Here is a 14,992-nt window from a genome sequence, read left to right as displayed (position 1 = left end):
TTCCCATTTTGGTTAGTACCAACAGTTGTACAGCATAACTGAGGTGGTAAGAACAGTCCATTAAACGTCATCAGTGCTACCAAATGGAACATTGAAAACATCATCATAAGGTTTGTTGTACCTTAGTTTCCTCTATGCCTTCAAAACAAATCTACAAATGTCATGCTATGAGCAGCTCATTGTGACTTCTGCTTAAAAGGAAGCATGTTTTGTACTAATTTAGAAAAGCAACTAATATTAACTGGCCTGTACTGAACACTCTTATTCAGCTGTAGCAGATTTAACTGCAATCTCATCTCAAAGGAGTGTTAGTGAGACAAAAAAAGGCTTTGTGAGAAAAAAAATAATCCTAACACATGCTACTGACTAGACCTATATCTCAGCCTGTTAAAAAACCCTGTACTTTCAAAATACCCTAAGAAAATACAATAGACTTTTAAACCACCAGGCATTATGCTACAAATACCTCATATTAAAAATTTGCTGCAATACTACAACACATAAGCACCTTTTTGAACACAATTTCAGAACTGAACACTGAACATGCCTTCCAATAATTTTTTACAAGACTAGACACATACTAAATCACAGTATTCATTATAAATGATCATAACATGATCAAGACTTATTTGCTTGCATCTTGTTCAAAGACCTTTCCAGTAGAGCCCAGAGAGGCATTTCCAGAAGAAACCTTACCCTCAGTGACACAGCTGCAGAAACAACACTGGAACCTCCTTCCACCTTCAATGAATTGCATAAAAGGGCACATGTAAGCTTTGCACCTATTGCATCGGACAGGACCGGATTCTCCGTGGTCTACCAAATAAGGAAGGGTCTGTGGAAGCAAGAGAAAAAAACATGAAAAGAAAGGTCTCATGCTGATGAGAACGTTTTAAGCTTTGCATTGTGTGGTCATTGCTATCTCCCTGTACACTGCATAGGATTTAGCATTTGGCAGCTGTGGGATAGAGTGTAGGGGATGTGGGAAGCCTGAACAAGTATTTAAGTGCTTTTCAATTCAAGCTCTAGCACAGCAGTATTTTGAGGGCTAGAGTCATTAATGGGCTATCCCACCTAGCTATGTAAAGCTTTAGCTCTATTTACAGTGTTGTTACTCTGAACAGCTGAGTCCTCATCTGTTGGAAGGGCCCCTCTACAGTGAGTCTGCCCTTGCCACTAAGAACTTCCAAATACTAGAAGCTGACTGGTCTCCAGGGCAATTTTCTAATCATAGCCTTTTTTTTCTGGACACTACAAGTGTTTGTTCGAAGTATAAATACACCAGGAGACCAAACAACTATTATTTGTAAAGTGTCTCTAAAAATGTGTAACTCTACAAGCCTCCAAGTTATCAATAAGACCTTATTCTCCTATTGTGGACTTTTTAAACTTCAGCCACAGATCAGTTTTATCATAAACCAGTTTTTAAAATTCAAACCATAGTTTAGGAACACAAATGAAATGCAACAGGAGAAAAACACCCTTAAAAGACCAGAGGAAAGTGCTCTCCTCAGCAGATGCTACACTTAGGTTTAACAGGGCACAGAACACTGCGGACCTATGTATTCAAATTTAACAAGCCTGTTTGTCTTCATGTCACTGCTCCAAGCAGGCTAACATTACACAACAGCCAGAGTATTCAGCCTACTTTAAAAAATGTCAAACTGTAAAAATCTCTGAGCTTTCATATTCTCAGCAACCAAACATGAGTGGGTAAAAGGCTCAACGGCCACACATTACAACTAGAAGGAAGTAAGTGCTGAGAGAGAAAGGGCAGAAATACAAGTGCAGCTCAGCAGTGCTCAGTACTTAGTGTTGTGCTGTCATCCCACACAGTGCTGTGCATGTACATGCATATAAGACAGCCAAAGCAGTGCTGTTCCATACATTCTCATCCAATTTCACAACCTGGCATTCTAGAAAAGACTTAATACCTATGATTAGAACCATTTAAATACTTTAGACTAAGAAAGAAACTTAGATCAGCTGGAAGTGTACGCCTCTGTGACCACCCTAGTATTTTGGTCACTTAGTCACAGTGCTTGACAGCTACTGCAAAAAAGCTGAAATTATCATGGCAGTCAAAATACTAAATGTTTGGAACACAACATTCTTCTGCTTTACAGAAGCAGAAGCTTCTGCTATCACACGCCTGTTGGAGAATCAATGTTTACCTGGACTTCTTCACCTCAATATGCTTCTAAACAAATCTGTTAAATGCTGACACCTGAGCGTGCCCATGGCACACATAACCCCAGCACGGCTCTCACCTCCTCCGGTGGCAGAGTAGCCAGCGGCTTTATGACGGCAGCCAGAGGAACTTGGGATTGTTTGGCCATGTCAGACGTGCAGGGAATATTGTAAGATGTGCATCTGATGTAGCGGGGGCTTGCATTACCTGGGGAACAAATAAAAAAGCCCCAAAAATTTCAGTACAAATTCAGTTCATATTCAAGAACAGAAACAAAGATACCTTAAGTTGTGTCGTTAAGCCACACACACTATGAGCTTAGCTAAATATTGTTTTAATCTATGGAAAGCTTGAATTCCCAATAAAATACCTCCTCATTATTAACTATATATAATAAAAGATCTTAAAACAAATGAACTTGACTCTCTGTCAACCTAAAGCTATAAAAAAGCATTTCTGTTTCATATATTCAGAGACTAAAACATAACGTAGACAGAAACCTCTACTTAAACATTTCTACTGTTTTGTTTTGTAATTTGGGCTGAAGAGTAAAATACTTGATTATGGAATCCGATTCTGAAGTTTTTTCTGGAACTTTAAAGCTCAAAAGAAGTGTCAGCAATTAAAAGATGAAATATCTTTTCTCTACAGAGCCCTCAGACCTATTTACATCCCTCTCCATTTTAAAAAATACAGTTGCCAGTCCAATTCTAATGATGTTGCTAGTAGATTTCAGTTCTTAAACATTTTTTATAAAGCTCTACAGTAGAGGCCTCATTTGCTGCTTTCTGGTATCTCTGCTAATGCTGGTCCTAGGTATCTGCCTTGGAAAACATCTTTTACCTGCAAATTGGTTACTAGCTACCAAACAATCAGGAGAATCTAAACTGAGATCAAATCAACACAGGACTTGAAACTAAGCTTCTGTTGGTAAAACACACGTTTCCTTTAAAGACACAGTTTTGTCACTGACTCTGTGTTTTGTTTGTTTGTTTAGGAAAATAAAAATAGTTTACCTTGATCCTTGACCAAGAAATTTGTAGTAACAAGAGGTGGGACCTGCCCTCTCACTCCAGTGACAAATGGTTCTGACCCACGGTTATTTCTGTCATCTTCAATCACTTGAATCTGTGATGGAAAATACCATGTTATTACATGGAGGCTTGGTTTCAAAGTAAAATAAGTAAAATAAAAAATCTCTAAGGCAGTAAAAAGGGGACCTGAGGCAAACATTACTATCTCTAAAAATAGAAGAGCAAGTAAATTTTGTCAAGCAGTCACCTCTCAGTTTGATTTCAAATAGTACTTATTGACTAACGATAAATTACAAGCTGCAAATAGTATTTTTCCCCAAGTATTATTCTTAGTAGCAGAATATTTTGTGTTTTAAAGTCTGACCTGAACTCAAAAAAGCCAAACTCAGACCAAGAAAGGAATTTTTTTTAGGTATTCCCCTGTACAGTTCTAGTCAAGTAAGAATTAGAAGCTTCTGTAATCCTCAAGCTGAAGTCCTACAGGTAACCTGGCCTTTTCTTTCCATTATGGTCCCACTGTTTCCATAGTATGCCTTTATTTCTAACCACTGTAACTCTGGCCTAAAGACAGATGGCTTGCAAGGTGGAAGTCTTCATTACTTTGTGGTGCTCAAGGGTTTGTGATTTGACTTCTACAAATGTGGAAAGTGAAATTTCAATAGACTTGTCAATGAATCAAACTTCAAAGCCTGTAAAAATCGTAAATTTCTTGGTATTTCAAATTCTTCACAAGTGCAAATTTGCTTAAGATAACAGAAATGTATTAAATAGTTTGCCTTAACTAAAATATTCACTGACCTTTGTAGCTGTACACAGTTCGAACTACATTTCCTCAGTGGCGACTGAATGAAAGAATTAAAGCTAGCAATCATTCTTCTGCTCTTATTTTGCCATCAAATACACCTGCCTTTGCCTAGAGCAAATTCTGAGATTCAGAAGTTTGCGTGGCAGAACTTCCATCCTCTCACTATAGATTGCAAGCAGAGAGCCTCCCATAGCTTCAGTGACTACTCTAGAATAAATGTAGTCCCATTACAAAAGTCTACAGGCTGACTGACGGTGATCTCACCACTGGTACCTGTGAAATTATGAACTTTGACTACATGAGGAAGCAGTGACACAGGGTAACAAAAACCAAAAGTTTTTTTTTGTCTTCCAATCCAAAAGGTAGCTGCTTTTTTCTTTCTTTAGAAAAGATTGTCCAACATAAACATTAAATTTTCAAATTCAAAATTTAATGGTTATGCATGAGCACAGATAATGAGAGAATGTTTATAGCTCCCCATGCCTCATACTAGAAGATTTGTATCAGGAATTAACATTAAAAAAACTCCAGTTCATCTGCAATTTTAGAACTCCAGAGCACTGGCCCAGTACTGGTATATCAGCAAGAACAGTAATCAAATTCTGATCACAACACAGTAGAAAACATGGCTACAACAGCTCATGCTGTGTGCATACTGACACGAGACACAGGTTGTATGGGCAACTACACAACTGGCTCACATTGAAAATGCCAGCTGGAATCTGGTGAAGGCAATAGCCTAAAGCTCAGACAAAGTGAAGGGGAGACATTCTTCATGATCTGTTTCTGAAACACTGCTTTCTATTGCCTCACCATTCATCACAGTAGATTTTAACAGCCTCATGTGGTGTAATGTTACTCATTTTGATAAGGCAAGCAGAAGACAGCAAGGAAAGGGTAAAAGATTAATGATGGAGGGTTAGCAAGGTGAAGTTCAGGTTTCAGGCATGCACAGATGGTCACCAACACACAGTCTACAATTGACATATATACAGCACTTACTGGACTAGGAATTGCATCTGGGTCTATTCTGTGCCTGGGTTTCTGCTGGGGTGGCAGCTCATTAAGTTGCTTTTTTTTTAATAAGAAATAAAGAGTGTAAAAAAAAAAAAAAAGAGAGAATAATAAACCAAAAAGTAACAGTGTTACTTCTCTCTACCCAAACCTGTAGCACTGGAATTAGATAGATTTAGATACTGGTTCATGCAACAGGACATCAGCTTCTGCAGCATACACTGATCCCAAAACCAGTCTTGCCAGGATATTGGGCTTGGCTCTGAACACCTTGCTAATGAAGGCAGTGGCTCACCTGCTAATTTTGGTTAGAAACTGAGGATTTATGCTTTAAGAACATGCTAACATGAAGGCAACTGACACAAGCCATTTGAGATTTCATTTAGTGGAAGAGAGGCAGACAAGCAATTAAAGACTTATATTCTATGAAAAAAATCCAGTAGTAAGCTTTACATAAACCTGGAATCTAAATAGGTAAATCTTTTTTAAATAGAAGTACCTTCTGAATAACATCAGTTCTGATCTAACTTAAGACTATATTATTTCATAGTTTTGAAACAGCATCAAGAGCAGTAGAAGGAACAGCACTGACTAGTGGCAACAATACCACCAGGCGTAATACTACTCAATGTTGGTAACCATTACATATAACTGCTTATCCTGTCTCAGAACCTCCACTCTGAAAGACAATCCCAGTTTGAAAAGCTGTCCATATTTGACTGATGTAGCATCATGACTTCATGACCCAAAAAAACACAAACCAGCTTTTTGACAGATTATAGGAAAAGCACTACAATCACCTCCTACTAACCATACTTTAAACATAAATCACACAGTTCACAGACTGTCACCTCAAAACCCGGAATTAGTTCACCTTGGAAAGTCATTATGTAAGAATCCAGAAATGGAGAAACATGTTTAATCAAAGCCCTCAAGGATCCTCAAAAGATAACACAGTACAAAAAAGACCTGAGGAATTAGAGCAGTGATTTCCATATGCAGTGCCATTCTTTAGTCACCAAGAAAAATACTGCCTCTGGGCTTATTCATCACAGAAGACTGAAGGTGGGAAGGAGAGAGAAACACAAGCAGGAAAAAAGACTGATGTTCCTTGGAATGAGAAACCTGTTTTCAGCTTTGCTCTTTGTCAGTTGTCCTATGCAAAGACACTACAGAAGAGTTGACACTGGTAAGAACAAGTAAGCTTACAGGGCTAGGAATGGAATCTGGATCCAAGCGTTTCGGTGGAGGTGGTGGTCCAGGGGGACTTCCATAATTTGGTGCTCCTGGATAGGCTCCTCCATAGTTTGGCTGGGGACCCCTCATCTGTCCAAAGGAACCTTAGCAAGAAAAGAACAAAAAATCAAACAGTGCCTTAATACTAGGCATTTCTTCATTTGGCACTTCCATTTCCTGCCACTATTAAAAAAAAAAACCTCAAGAAAATTAAAGTCAGGTGCTTTTCAGTTAATTATGATTAAACATATTTATCACAGTGTTTCAGCTTAGACTGGTATATCTCTATCAACAATCCACAAAACTAGACTTAAGGAAACAGAGGCTTTTAGTCTGAACTCTATCAGCTCCACCTCAGCCCAAACCAGCACACTACTGTAAGTAGTTTTAGAGTTTGTAATTGTTGATTATAATGCACATTAAGATCAAGCACTATGAATATTTACCTGAAGAACTGTCTAATGGAAAGTACAGACAGAACAGCCAAATAAGTGAGTGGATGACCCCTAATTCTTCAAATTAAAGATATGCAAGGAGTTCCCTTGGGTGGTTTTGGCTTGTTTGAAACTACAGTAATAGGCTACAGTGTGATTTTCTCTTTTGTTTTGTAACTACCTGAAGCCATTTCATATTATTTTACACCATTCCAATCACTTACAAAGAACATGATTTAACCCATTATTATTTTTACAGTTCATAGGAATTTTAACAGATTTTTAAAGTAATTTACCTGTCCAGCTGTGCAAAGCTGCATGAGGGATGGAATTCTCAGTGCACATGATTATTTTATCCCAGCTATCTCTAAGTGTTAGTGATTAAAAACCAGCCAAAACTGGTTTTAATTCAGAAAGCTTAACTGGTCTTACTTTTAAGATGTGCAAGGTTCTACAAGGGAGAAAAATATGATTATGCAAATTTAAGGAGAAAACACAGCAACTCCTTTTTCAACGTTTAACAACTCCTTTCACACACATTGCATATGCACAGTGGCCACAAATTTTAAAAATATAAAATAAGGCTTTTCACTATTTCCAATGTCTATTTTTGAACAGGTGAAGTTGCAGACAACAAATTGGAGTCCATAATAAAATTCTGATCACAAATTCTGGTAGTATTATGGCACTAATTGCTAAACACCTTTTTGGCCAAGTAAGCTAGAATTTTTTTAGTTACATTAATCTGATTAAAACCTGTATTATAAAATATCTTAGAATGACACACAATTATTATCTCAGACACGAGCACAGGGAAACAAGAAGGAAGTTTTAATGTGCAGCCAGGAGCCCATAGGTGACAACGTGAAATCTAGTTCTCAGCATGCAGAGAATACTTAACTTAAAATTCCTATACTAGGAATACTCACCATTCTGCTGCATTTGGTATCCTGGCTGAGGAGGATGAGTGGGAGGAGGTGGTCCATGAAGACCACTCATGGGAGGCCCAGGGTGCAGCCCCGCCATAGCTGATGGAGGTGGTGGTGAGGAAACATGATTAGGCTGGGAGGATGGTGGTCCAGCAACTGTCTGCCCAGGCAGTGGTGGGCCTGGCATGGCAGGTGGCCTTGGAGCACCTGTGGTAGGAGGGTAAGAGGAAGGTCCAACCCCTGTAGAAGGAGGAGGTGGGGTAAAACCAGGAACTTGAGCAGGCAGGCGCTGAGTTGGTATTGTCTGACCAGGAAATGGAGGCTGTGCCACAGGAAGAGCCTGGGACACACTGGGAAGAGGGGGTCCTTGGCTCGCACTGTAAGGTGTGTAGAGACCAGATCCCGTTGCACTGACGCTTCCTGAGACTGGAGGAACCGATGCTGGGGGAGCCGGTAAGAAAAAAAAAGATATAACATCATTTTCTTCTATCCTCAAGACAATTAAGATGCAAGAAAAACCCATTCGCTCCAGATCACCTGAGTAAATCTACCACTTTCTCATCTTCAGATGAACTTATCAGTACTGGCAGAGATAAATCCTAAATGACCATTCTCCTAGATTGATCAGAGAGCTGAAATTCCTTCAGTGGATCTGAAACTCAATAGTTCTTTCATTGCTTTCTCTCTCAAAGTCTGAGCTACTTATTTTACATAATCAGAATATATTTCAGGATTCAGGGCCAGAAAAAAAAGGACAAAGCCAGGAATATGCAAAACATGAACCACCACAAGTCTATCCATAGATTTTCTGAACTAAGTTTCTGTCTTAAACCCCACACTCAGTGGGAGCCTGTAGATCAAGAATGGTTTTGAGCTTTGTGGTTTTAATAGCATGAAACTAGCACCATTTGTATGTAGCACTGTACTATTTCTGAGAATAATTTTGACAAATGTGCTACCAAAAGGCCAAGGAAATCTGTATCCCCTACCTACTCCTAATTTTCCTATAAAATCTGTCTTACAAGATGCTTGTTAAAAAGTACTTTAGCAAAACAATTTTTAAATAGTCAAACCAGTTTACACATAATAAAACCAAAACTCTAGTCATCAATTTAAAAAGTCCCCTAATCTACAGCAATGAGACTGTAGAACTAATACCATAGAACAAAAAGTATCTCAGTTCAGTTTCTACTGTTTAAGTGAGTGTCTTCTTGACTTCTAGCAGAGCCCCATACCCAATCATTCAGAGTATTTTCAGCCCTGTGATTTACATTTACAGGGCCCTTTTTTTTTTTTGACTGGGCTGTCATACAACAGTGGCAAGACATGTAGACTTTCCAACAGGTGACTTAGGGGTAGACTCTTCAGTGTTTCACAAGATTCACCTAGTCGACGACCAATGCTATTACTCTCCTTTGTTATCCACGTCCAGCAGTGCCAGCACTGTTCCCTGCAATAGTCTCAGTCCTGTTTTCCCCAATTATGACCTTATTAGTTAAGAAAAATACTGCTTACTATGGCAGACATCAACACCCAGAGAATTCCCACAACCATATATATGGTAATGAATCACTGACAAGAAAAATCTTTTATGAAATACTAGCAAAAATGAAAATCAATAGCACACTTCAGTAGTCAGGAAACCTTACCATAGCCCAGTCCAGCTGGAGGAGGAGCAGAGGCTGCAGTAGAGCCAATTGTCATCCCTGCCATGTGATTCCTGAGCTGCTGCACGCTGCCTGGAGGGGGCCCATATTGCTGGAACGTAGATATCTGGCTGACAGGCGTGGGTGCTGAGCCTGGCAGAAACGGCTGAGAAGCAGGTGGCCTGAGAGGAAAGATGACAAACTGAGTGATTCCTCATTATAGAAGAAGTTACAATTCCCCGTGCCTTTTAAAATTCTTCTAGCACATAAACACTATCTGGGTCTCAGATATTTACATGAAACACTGTAGCTCAGTTTTGGAAAAAAATTACATATTCTGCCTGTATCTGAATCCCTTTCTCCAAACAAATAAATCTATTAGCTCTTAAAATACAAATTCTGTATTTTTATTAATTCCATTTCAGTTTACACAACAAATCAGAAACACTGCATAGAGTCTATAGGGTGAGCAACAGTAAGGCCTGCACAGCTATGTAAAAATGTTGTGCCACTCAAAACATTTGAACTCTCCAGGACTATTGCCACTTTCACCACAGAGGTAATGGCAGTATCTTTCTGGAAAAGATGTTGAAGAGCTTTAGATGACAGTAACTCAGGGATCCATAAGGACAGAAGAGGGCCCAGAATCAATACTAAGAAATTATTCAGTAAAGACTGACACAAGCTCCAGAGATCATTTCACACTGCCGAGGAACAAATACTACAGTTGGGTGGATGCAACTGATTTTTTTTAGAGGAAAACCAAAACCACAAAGAATGTCTTAGGAGGAGAAGAGGTTTTCATCATTGACATCTGCTCACATCCTTTCACAAGTTTTTCATCTCCAGATATACTCACTGTCTGATGAATACCCCTGTGGCAAAACATTGCTCCAAAACAATAACAAGGAAAAAAGTCAATGTCCTGCAAAACCCTGAAGTGCTTAGTTTGATTTAGATCTAAAAAGTCTAGACCTAGCATGAGTATGCCAAGGTGGGAATTTGTTACAATTCACTCTTCTCATATGCACCTCTGCATTGGGGCTGCTGAGGCTGGAATTCCATTCTGCACATCTCCATGTTCAAACTGACTGTATGCCACATGGCCAGAAGGATGAGATGCTCCAGAGGCTGGAGGAGGAGCTCCAGATGTTGGTGGGGCTCTTAATGAACCTACAAACATAAGGAAAAAATATTAAAACATCACAAATTATAGAAACAAGGGCTTGAACCAACTGCCATGAAAAATTCAAGTGCAGAATTGCTATAACAATAGTCCATGAGTAACAAATAATTTATGTACAAATATTTTTAGTCAGTGTCACTAGTTACCATCTCCACACAGATCAAGCAGAAAATATGTGCTGTGGATGGTTTTCAAAAGACAGCTTCATCTTTTATGAAGAAAAAAAAAAATCTCATCAGTAAGGTACTGAATCCTTTCCCCTCCAAGTCCAATTATTTTTATCTAAACCAAGAGTATTCAGTGGAATCTAATGTCCATTACAAGTCAGTTTTCCCTGCCTCAAAGGTAAGCAGGCTATGCAAGCAGATTCCATTTTCAAAATCTACAAGGCCTACTGCATTTATATATAGCATAATGGGGGCCACCACAGACCATTCTTTCCAGCCTCTCAAGCTTGGAGGCTAACACAAATACTTTCCCATCTTTCTTTCAGACTGAGCTGGTTCAGTCACAGACCAAATATATTTGCCTCAGAAACCAGTCTTTCCACAGACCACAAAATGTTGGATACAATACTAGCAGACCAACTGCAGTTTTTACTTCCAAAAAAGAGCATATAAACGTCCCTTTTAATAAAACTATATTAACAATGCTGGTAATTAGAACAATTGACCATGACTGTTAACCACCAGGGAACCTATTTCACATATAGGGTATCATTAAGTACAGATGACTAAAAGTGCCCTGTGAGACCAGGCCCACACATACACATTCTTGTGTCACTCTGACAGTGACTGGCATGGCAAGTTTCAAAGGGATTCTGCAACCTTCTTGTGAGAAATCATTACAAAATAGGAAATAAGGGGAGCCATTTCTCAATTCTACAGTACCATATATACCCTAAAGCATGAGGTTTTAACTCATATATTTTATCTTATCTACTACATCCAATTCTTAGCAAACCTGGGAATGAAAATTCAAGGAAGGAGTTAACTAGACCTTGTATGAATAACTGATAATTTTTCTTGGGTTTCTTTATTTATTACTAAACATCCTCCTGTTCTTCATTTTGAGACAGGATTTAATTACTCCTAAAGACATTTATTATTTTTATATACTTTTATCTCATTAATCTCATATTTTCTAAACTACTGTTACAGCACCTTCATCTCACTGTTCCTCTAGCTAAGCAGTTCCTGATCTCCAACTATGTTATTTCTTTTGAATGTATGTTATTTCTTTTGAATTTCTTTTGTGATACCTCTCATCTATTTTCCAATGCATTCCTTTGATAGTACATGTGAATAGTTTGGTCGTCTTATCTTTTGTCTTTGAAGGCATATTTAATCCAATTTCTGGAGGGACCCTACACACTTTTCTAATATACATTAAGTTAAATTCCCCCACCCCCAAATTTAACAGGCATACCATTTGACAAATATGTGCTTCAGGAAAAGCTTTGTAAGTATTTTTTTCTAGTTCTCATCATAAATATACTTCTATCACACTTACTACAGACTGCTCAAACAGTCACTGAAAAAGAAATCACCAGAATAGGTATAGGTATCTAGTGGTTTATTAGCCTAAGATTCATTATTCTTGACAAATCCTCAACATCTTTGTGATGTTCTTACTCGTTACAGCAAAATGGGAAATGCCTGTGATTTTCCTCAAAGCCTGAGCCTATATGGTTGTCTTTTGACACCCTTCTAAACAAATCAACACCTCTAGAAATAGCTCTTCCAAAATACCACTAGTTTGATAAAAGGAAAAGTACAATATGGTCTCTTGTAGCATTTCTTACATTTTGATTGCTAGTTGCAAAAAGATACTTCATTCTTCAAGTCACAACTTTAGGAAAAATAATTGTTCCTAACATATACCTTGGATTCAAAGTATAGCCAAGGAAGTTAAAGACTTGTTTTTTCCCCCTAAATGAAAGCACAAGTTACACAAATCTCATGACTTCCAGTAACAATCTCCTGGTAGTTTGCAGAGATTTTTCACTTCTTTGCAATGCTATCATTTCAAACCTCACCTTCCCTCTCAAGGGAGAGACTGAATTCTTTAAAACTAAGGATTGCACCTGACAAAACCTGAATGGGTCAATTCAGGTTTTAAAATCAGACTTCAGAAAACATTAGTCACAAGTTTTATCTATGAATCTGCATGCATAAGGGATTTCTACTAGGGTTATTTCTTCATTCCTATTTATGCTTCTGGAATGCTGCCTACAAATAGATTGGGAAATGTCCCATCCACCTCTGCCTAAACAATCAGGTACCCAACCTTTGAGATAAGTACCCATATTAAATGGGAACTTGGCACAGAAGAAGCAACACAGACAAACACTCCCACAGAAAGGACACCATTTACCTATGAAATTAGGTGCAAGAGAAGTGTCAGAGTTGAGAGATACAGGAGAGCCCTTCGAAGGAAACCCCAAGGAAGGAAAGTAACCTGGAAAGACAGAATACACCAGTAAATAAAGCCTGAGAGAAAGCACTGAGAGACAGCCTTTCCAATGCTAAGAACAGTCTGCAGTCCAGAAAATATCTCATACACAAAATTAATGTCATCTACCACCTTGCTCTTGAAGCTATACTCCCTCTCTTCTACCATGCACAACATATTACAAATGCACTCTTGACATATTACAAGTGTTAACATTTTCATAAAGCAAGCCTATATAAAACAATCTACAGCCTAATGGTCACTGGTATTCAGATAATTGTGTTTGCACTTTCAACTGCATGACCTCATCTGAAGGAAACCAATAGACTGACTAAAGGACTGGGGCAAAATTGTCCTGCTTCTTTCAATATTCTCATAGCAAGAAGCAGCTATTTTCAGCTAGCACCACAGCACTCCACTTCTGATCCTCAAAAAGACTATCATCAGCTATCATCACTGCCATAGCATTCCCATGATTCCACTTAGTTAGTCAGGGTTTGTCACATAAATCAGTAGCAAAACACTCCCTGACTAAGGATGGTACCGACTCCTAACATTTCTCCACTCGGTTCCCCAGGCAATTTTACTGTTATTTTAAAAATAAATCCCGAAGACAACTACTTTGAAATTATAGAATAACACTGGCAGTTTTCCCTTTACCCCTCAGTGTTTCCTAAATTTCTGCCTCTGAAATTAATTCTCTCTCCTTTCTATTGTACAGCAACAATAGGTCTTGCCACAAAGACTTGCAGTAAACATAATGTGTTGGAGGCGGTGGTGGAAAGGATAACTGTCACTATTTTTACTTTAACCTGTCTGCTGTCTCTGATAATGACAGACATTCGTTTGACTCCTTCTTCCACAGGGATTTCATACTCAGCAGCCACTGACAGGTCAACCTCTGGCTGTTGTGTAAGGCTCTGAATTTTACATTTCTTTCTTCTAAAGATAGGAATCCTAAACAGCAGGTCTAAAATGCACAGCCTGACAACTGAGATTTCCTTAATACAGCCTACTAAGTCCAGGAATGATGGTCGCAGAAAAAAAGATGGAAAAAAATCCCCACAAACTATGGATGGCCTTTGTCTGATAACAACAATAAAGTACATGAGATACTACTGGAGTAGTGCTATACAGTTTTGTTGTTCAAATGAGACCACCTTGTTGCCCTCAGTGTCACACCACCTTTTAATCAATACTGGCACAAAATCTGCATTTTTAATTAGCACAGGTTTATATGAACGTTATCAAGATATCTAGGTATGTCCTTACTGAGCTGTCCCAAAATGAAAAAAGGCAAACCATAAATAATCTAGAAGAAAAAAGTTAATTCCCTTAAAAAGCAATGCTTTTCAGGCTTGTGAAGTCTGAAAATTCTTGAAGTATGTGATAGAAGATGCTCATCAGTTTCTTTTCACAAACACTCTAATCATTCTTCACACTGGTTACAACTAAAGCCTCTTTTTATAAATAGCTGCACTGATGCAACTTTTCCAAATCTGTGGCAATTTTTGTTCTTCTTGAATCCCCTTCTCTCCTTCACTAAAGCAGGTCCAATCACTGGACAGAAAACAGGATTTAGTTGCTGGCTACAGCAAGCAGTCAGACAGAGCTCTCAATGGCTGAGCCCTGCCTCTGCTCTCCCAGGAAGCAGCATTTCCTTCCTCCACTCAGAGATGATTTTCATTACTTTCAGAGGAATTCAAACCCCTTGTGAAATTAGTTCAAAACTCTTTGATTAAAAGTGCTGTTAGAAGAAATTCATTGAGAGCATGGGAGGAAGAGGATTAAGGAAAGAAAAGGAAGATGGAGCATCTGAATAAGCTATTTTCTATCACACCACACCACTTAACTCTTTTACTATGCTACTCTACTAACTCTAGACAAAAATCCAACAGTGCAATTATTCAGCACCCAAATTTCAGTGCCCCACTTCTGTTAGTTTCAAGACAACTAGAGGCACTTCAATTGCTCTATCCTTCTCACTGAGTCTGAGTCAAAATTTGAGAAGTTGCAAAAGATTGAAAATGTACTTGCAGGGGGGAATAGAGACAATTAACACG

The 14,992-nt window shown here is 38.5% G+C and overlaps 1 protein-coding gene across 5 annotated transcripts in view; it reads right to left on the bottom strand.

The window, feature by feature from the left end:
• The window catches only part of SEC24C (SEC24 homolog C, COPII coat complex component), a 37,969-nt gene that overhangs the window by 14,387 nt on the left and 8,590 nt on the right, over positions 1–14,992 (bottom strand). For 2 of the 5 annotated variants that reach the window (XM_066554348.1, XM_066554349.1), the window contains exons 3-11: positions 12,852–12,935; positions 10,321–10,462; positions 9,293–9,471; positions 7,644–8,084; positions 6,254–6,384; positions 5,033–5,101; positions 3,208–3,319; positions 2,271–2,398; positions 697–835 (exon numbers count right to left, since the gene is read on the bottom strand). In XM_066554348.1, coding sequence (XP_066410445.1) covers positions 697–835; positions 2,271–2,398; positions 3,208–3,319; positions 5,033–5,101; positions 6,254–6,384; positions 7,644–8,084; positions 9,293–9,471; positions 10,321–10,462; positions 12,852–12,935 — 1,425 coding nt within the window. The remainder of the gene's footprint in view (positions 1–696; positions 836–2,270; positions 2,399–3,207; positions 3,320–5,032; positions 5,102–6,253; positions 6,385–7,643; positions 8,085–9,292; positions 9,472–10,320; positions 10,463–12,851; positions 12,936–14,992) is intronic. The other 3 variants (XM_066554350.1, XM_066554351.1, XM_066554352.1) reach the window with 3 other exon arrangements.

The sequence above is a fragment of the Molothrus aeneus genome, chromosome 8, assembly GCF_037042795.1.
Source record: "Molothrus aeneus isolate 106 chromosome 8, BPBGC_Maene_1.0, whole genome shotgun sequence".
Lineage (NCBI taxonomy): Eukaryota > Metazoa > Chordata > Aves > Passeriformes > Icteridae > Molothrus > Molothrus aeneus.
Note: the sequence above shows the minus strand (reverse complement) of the source record. Positions and strands in the feature narration are given on the sequence as shown.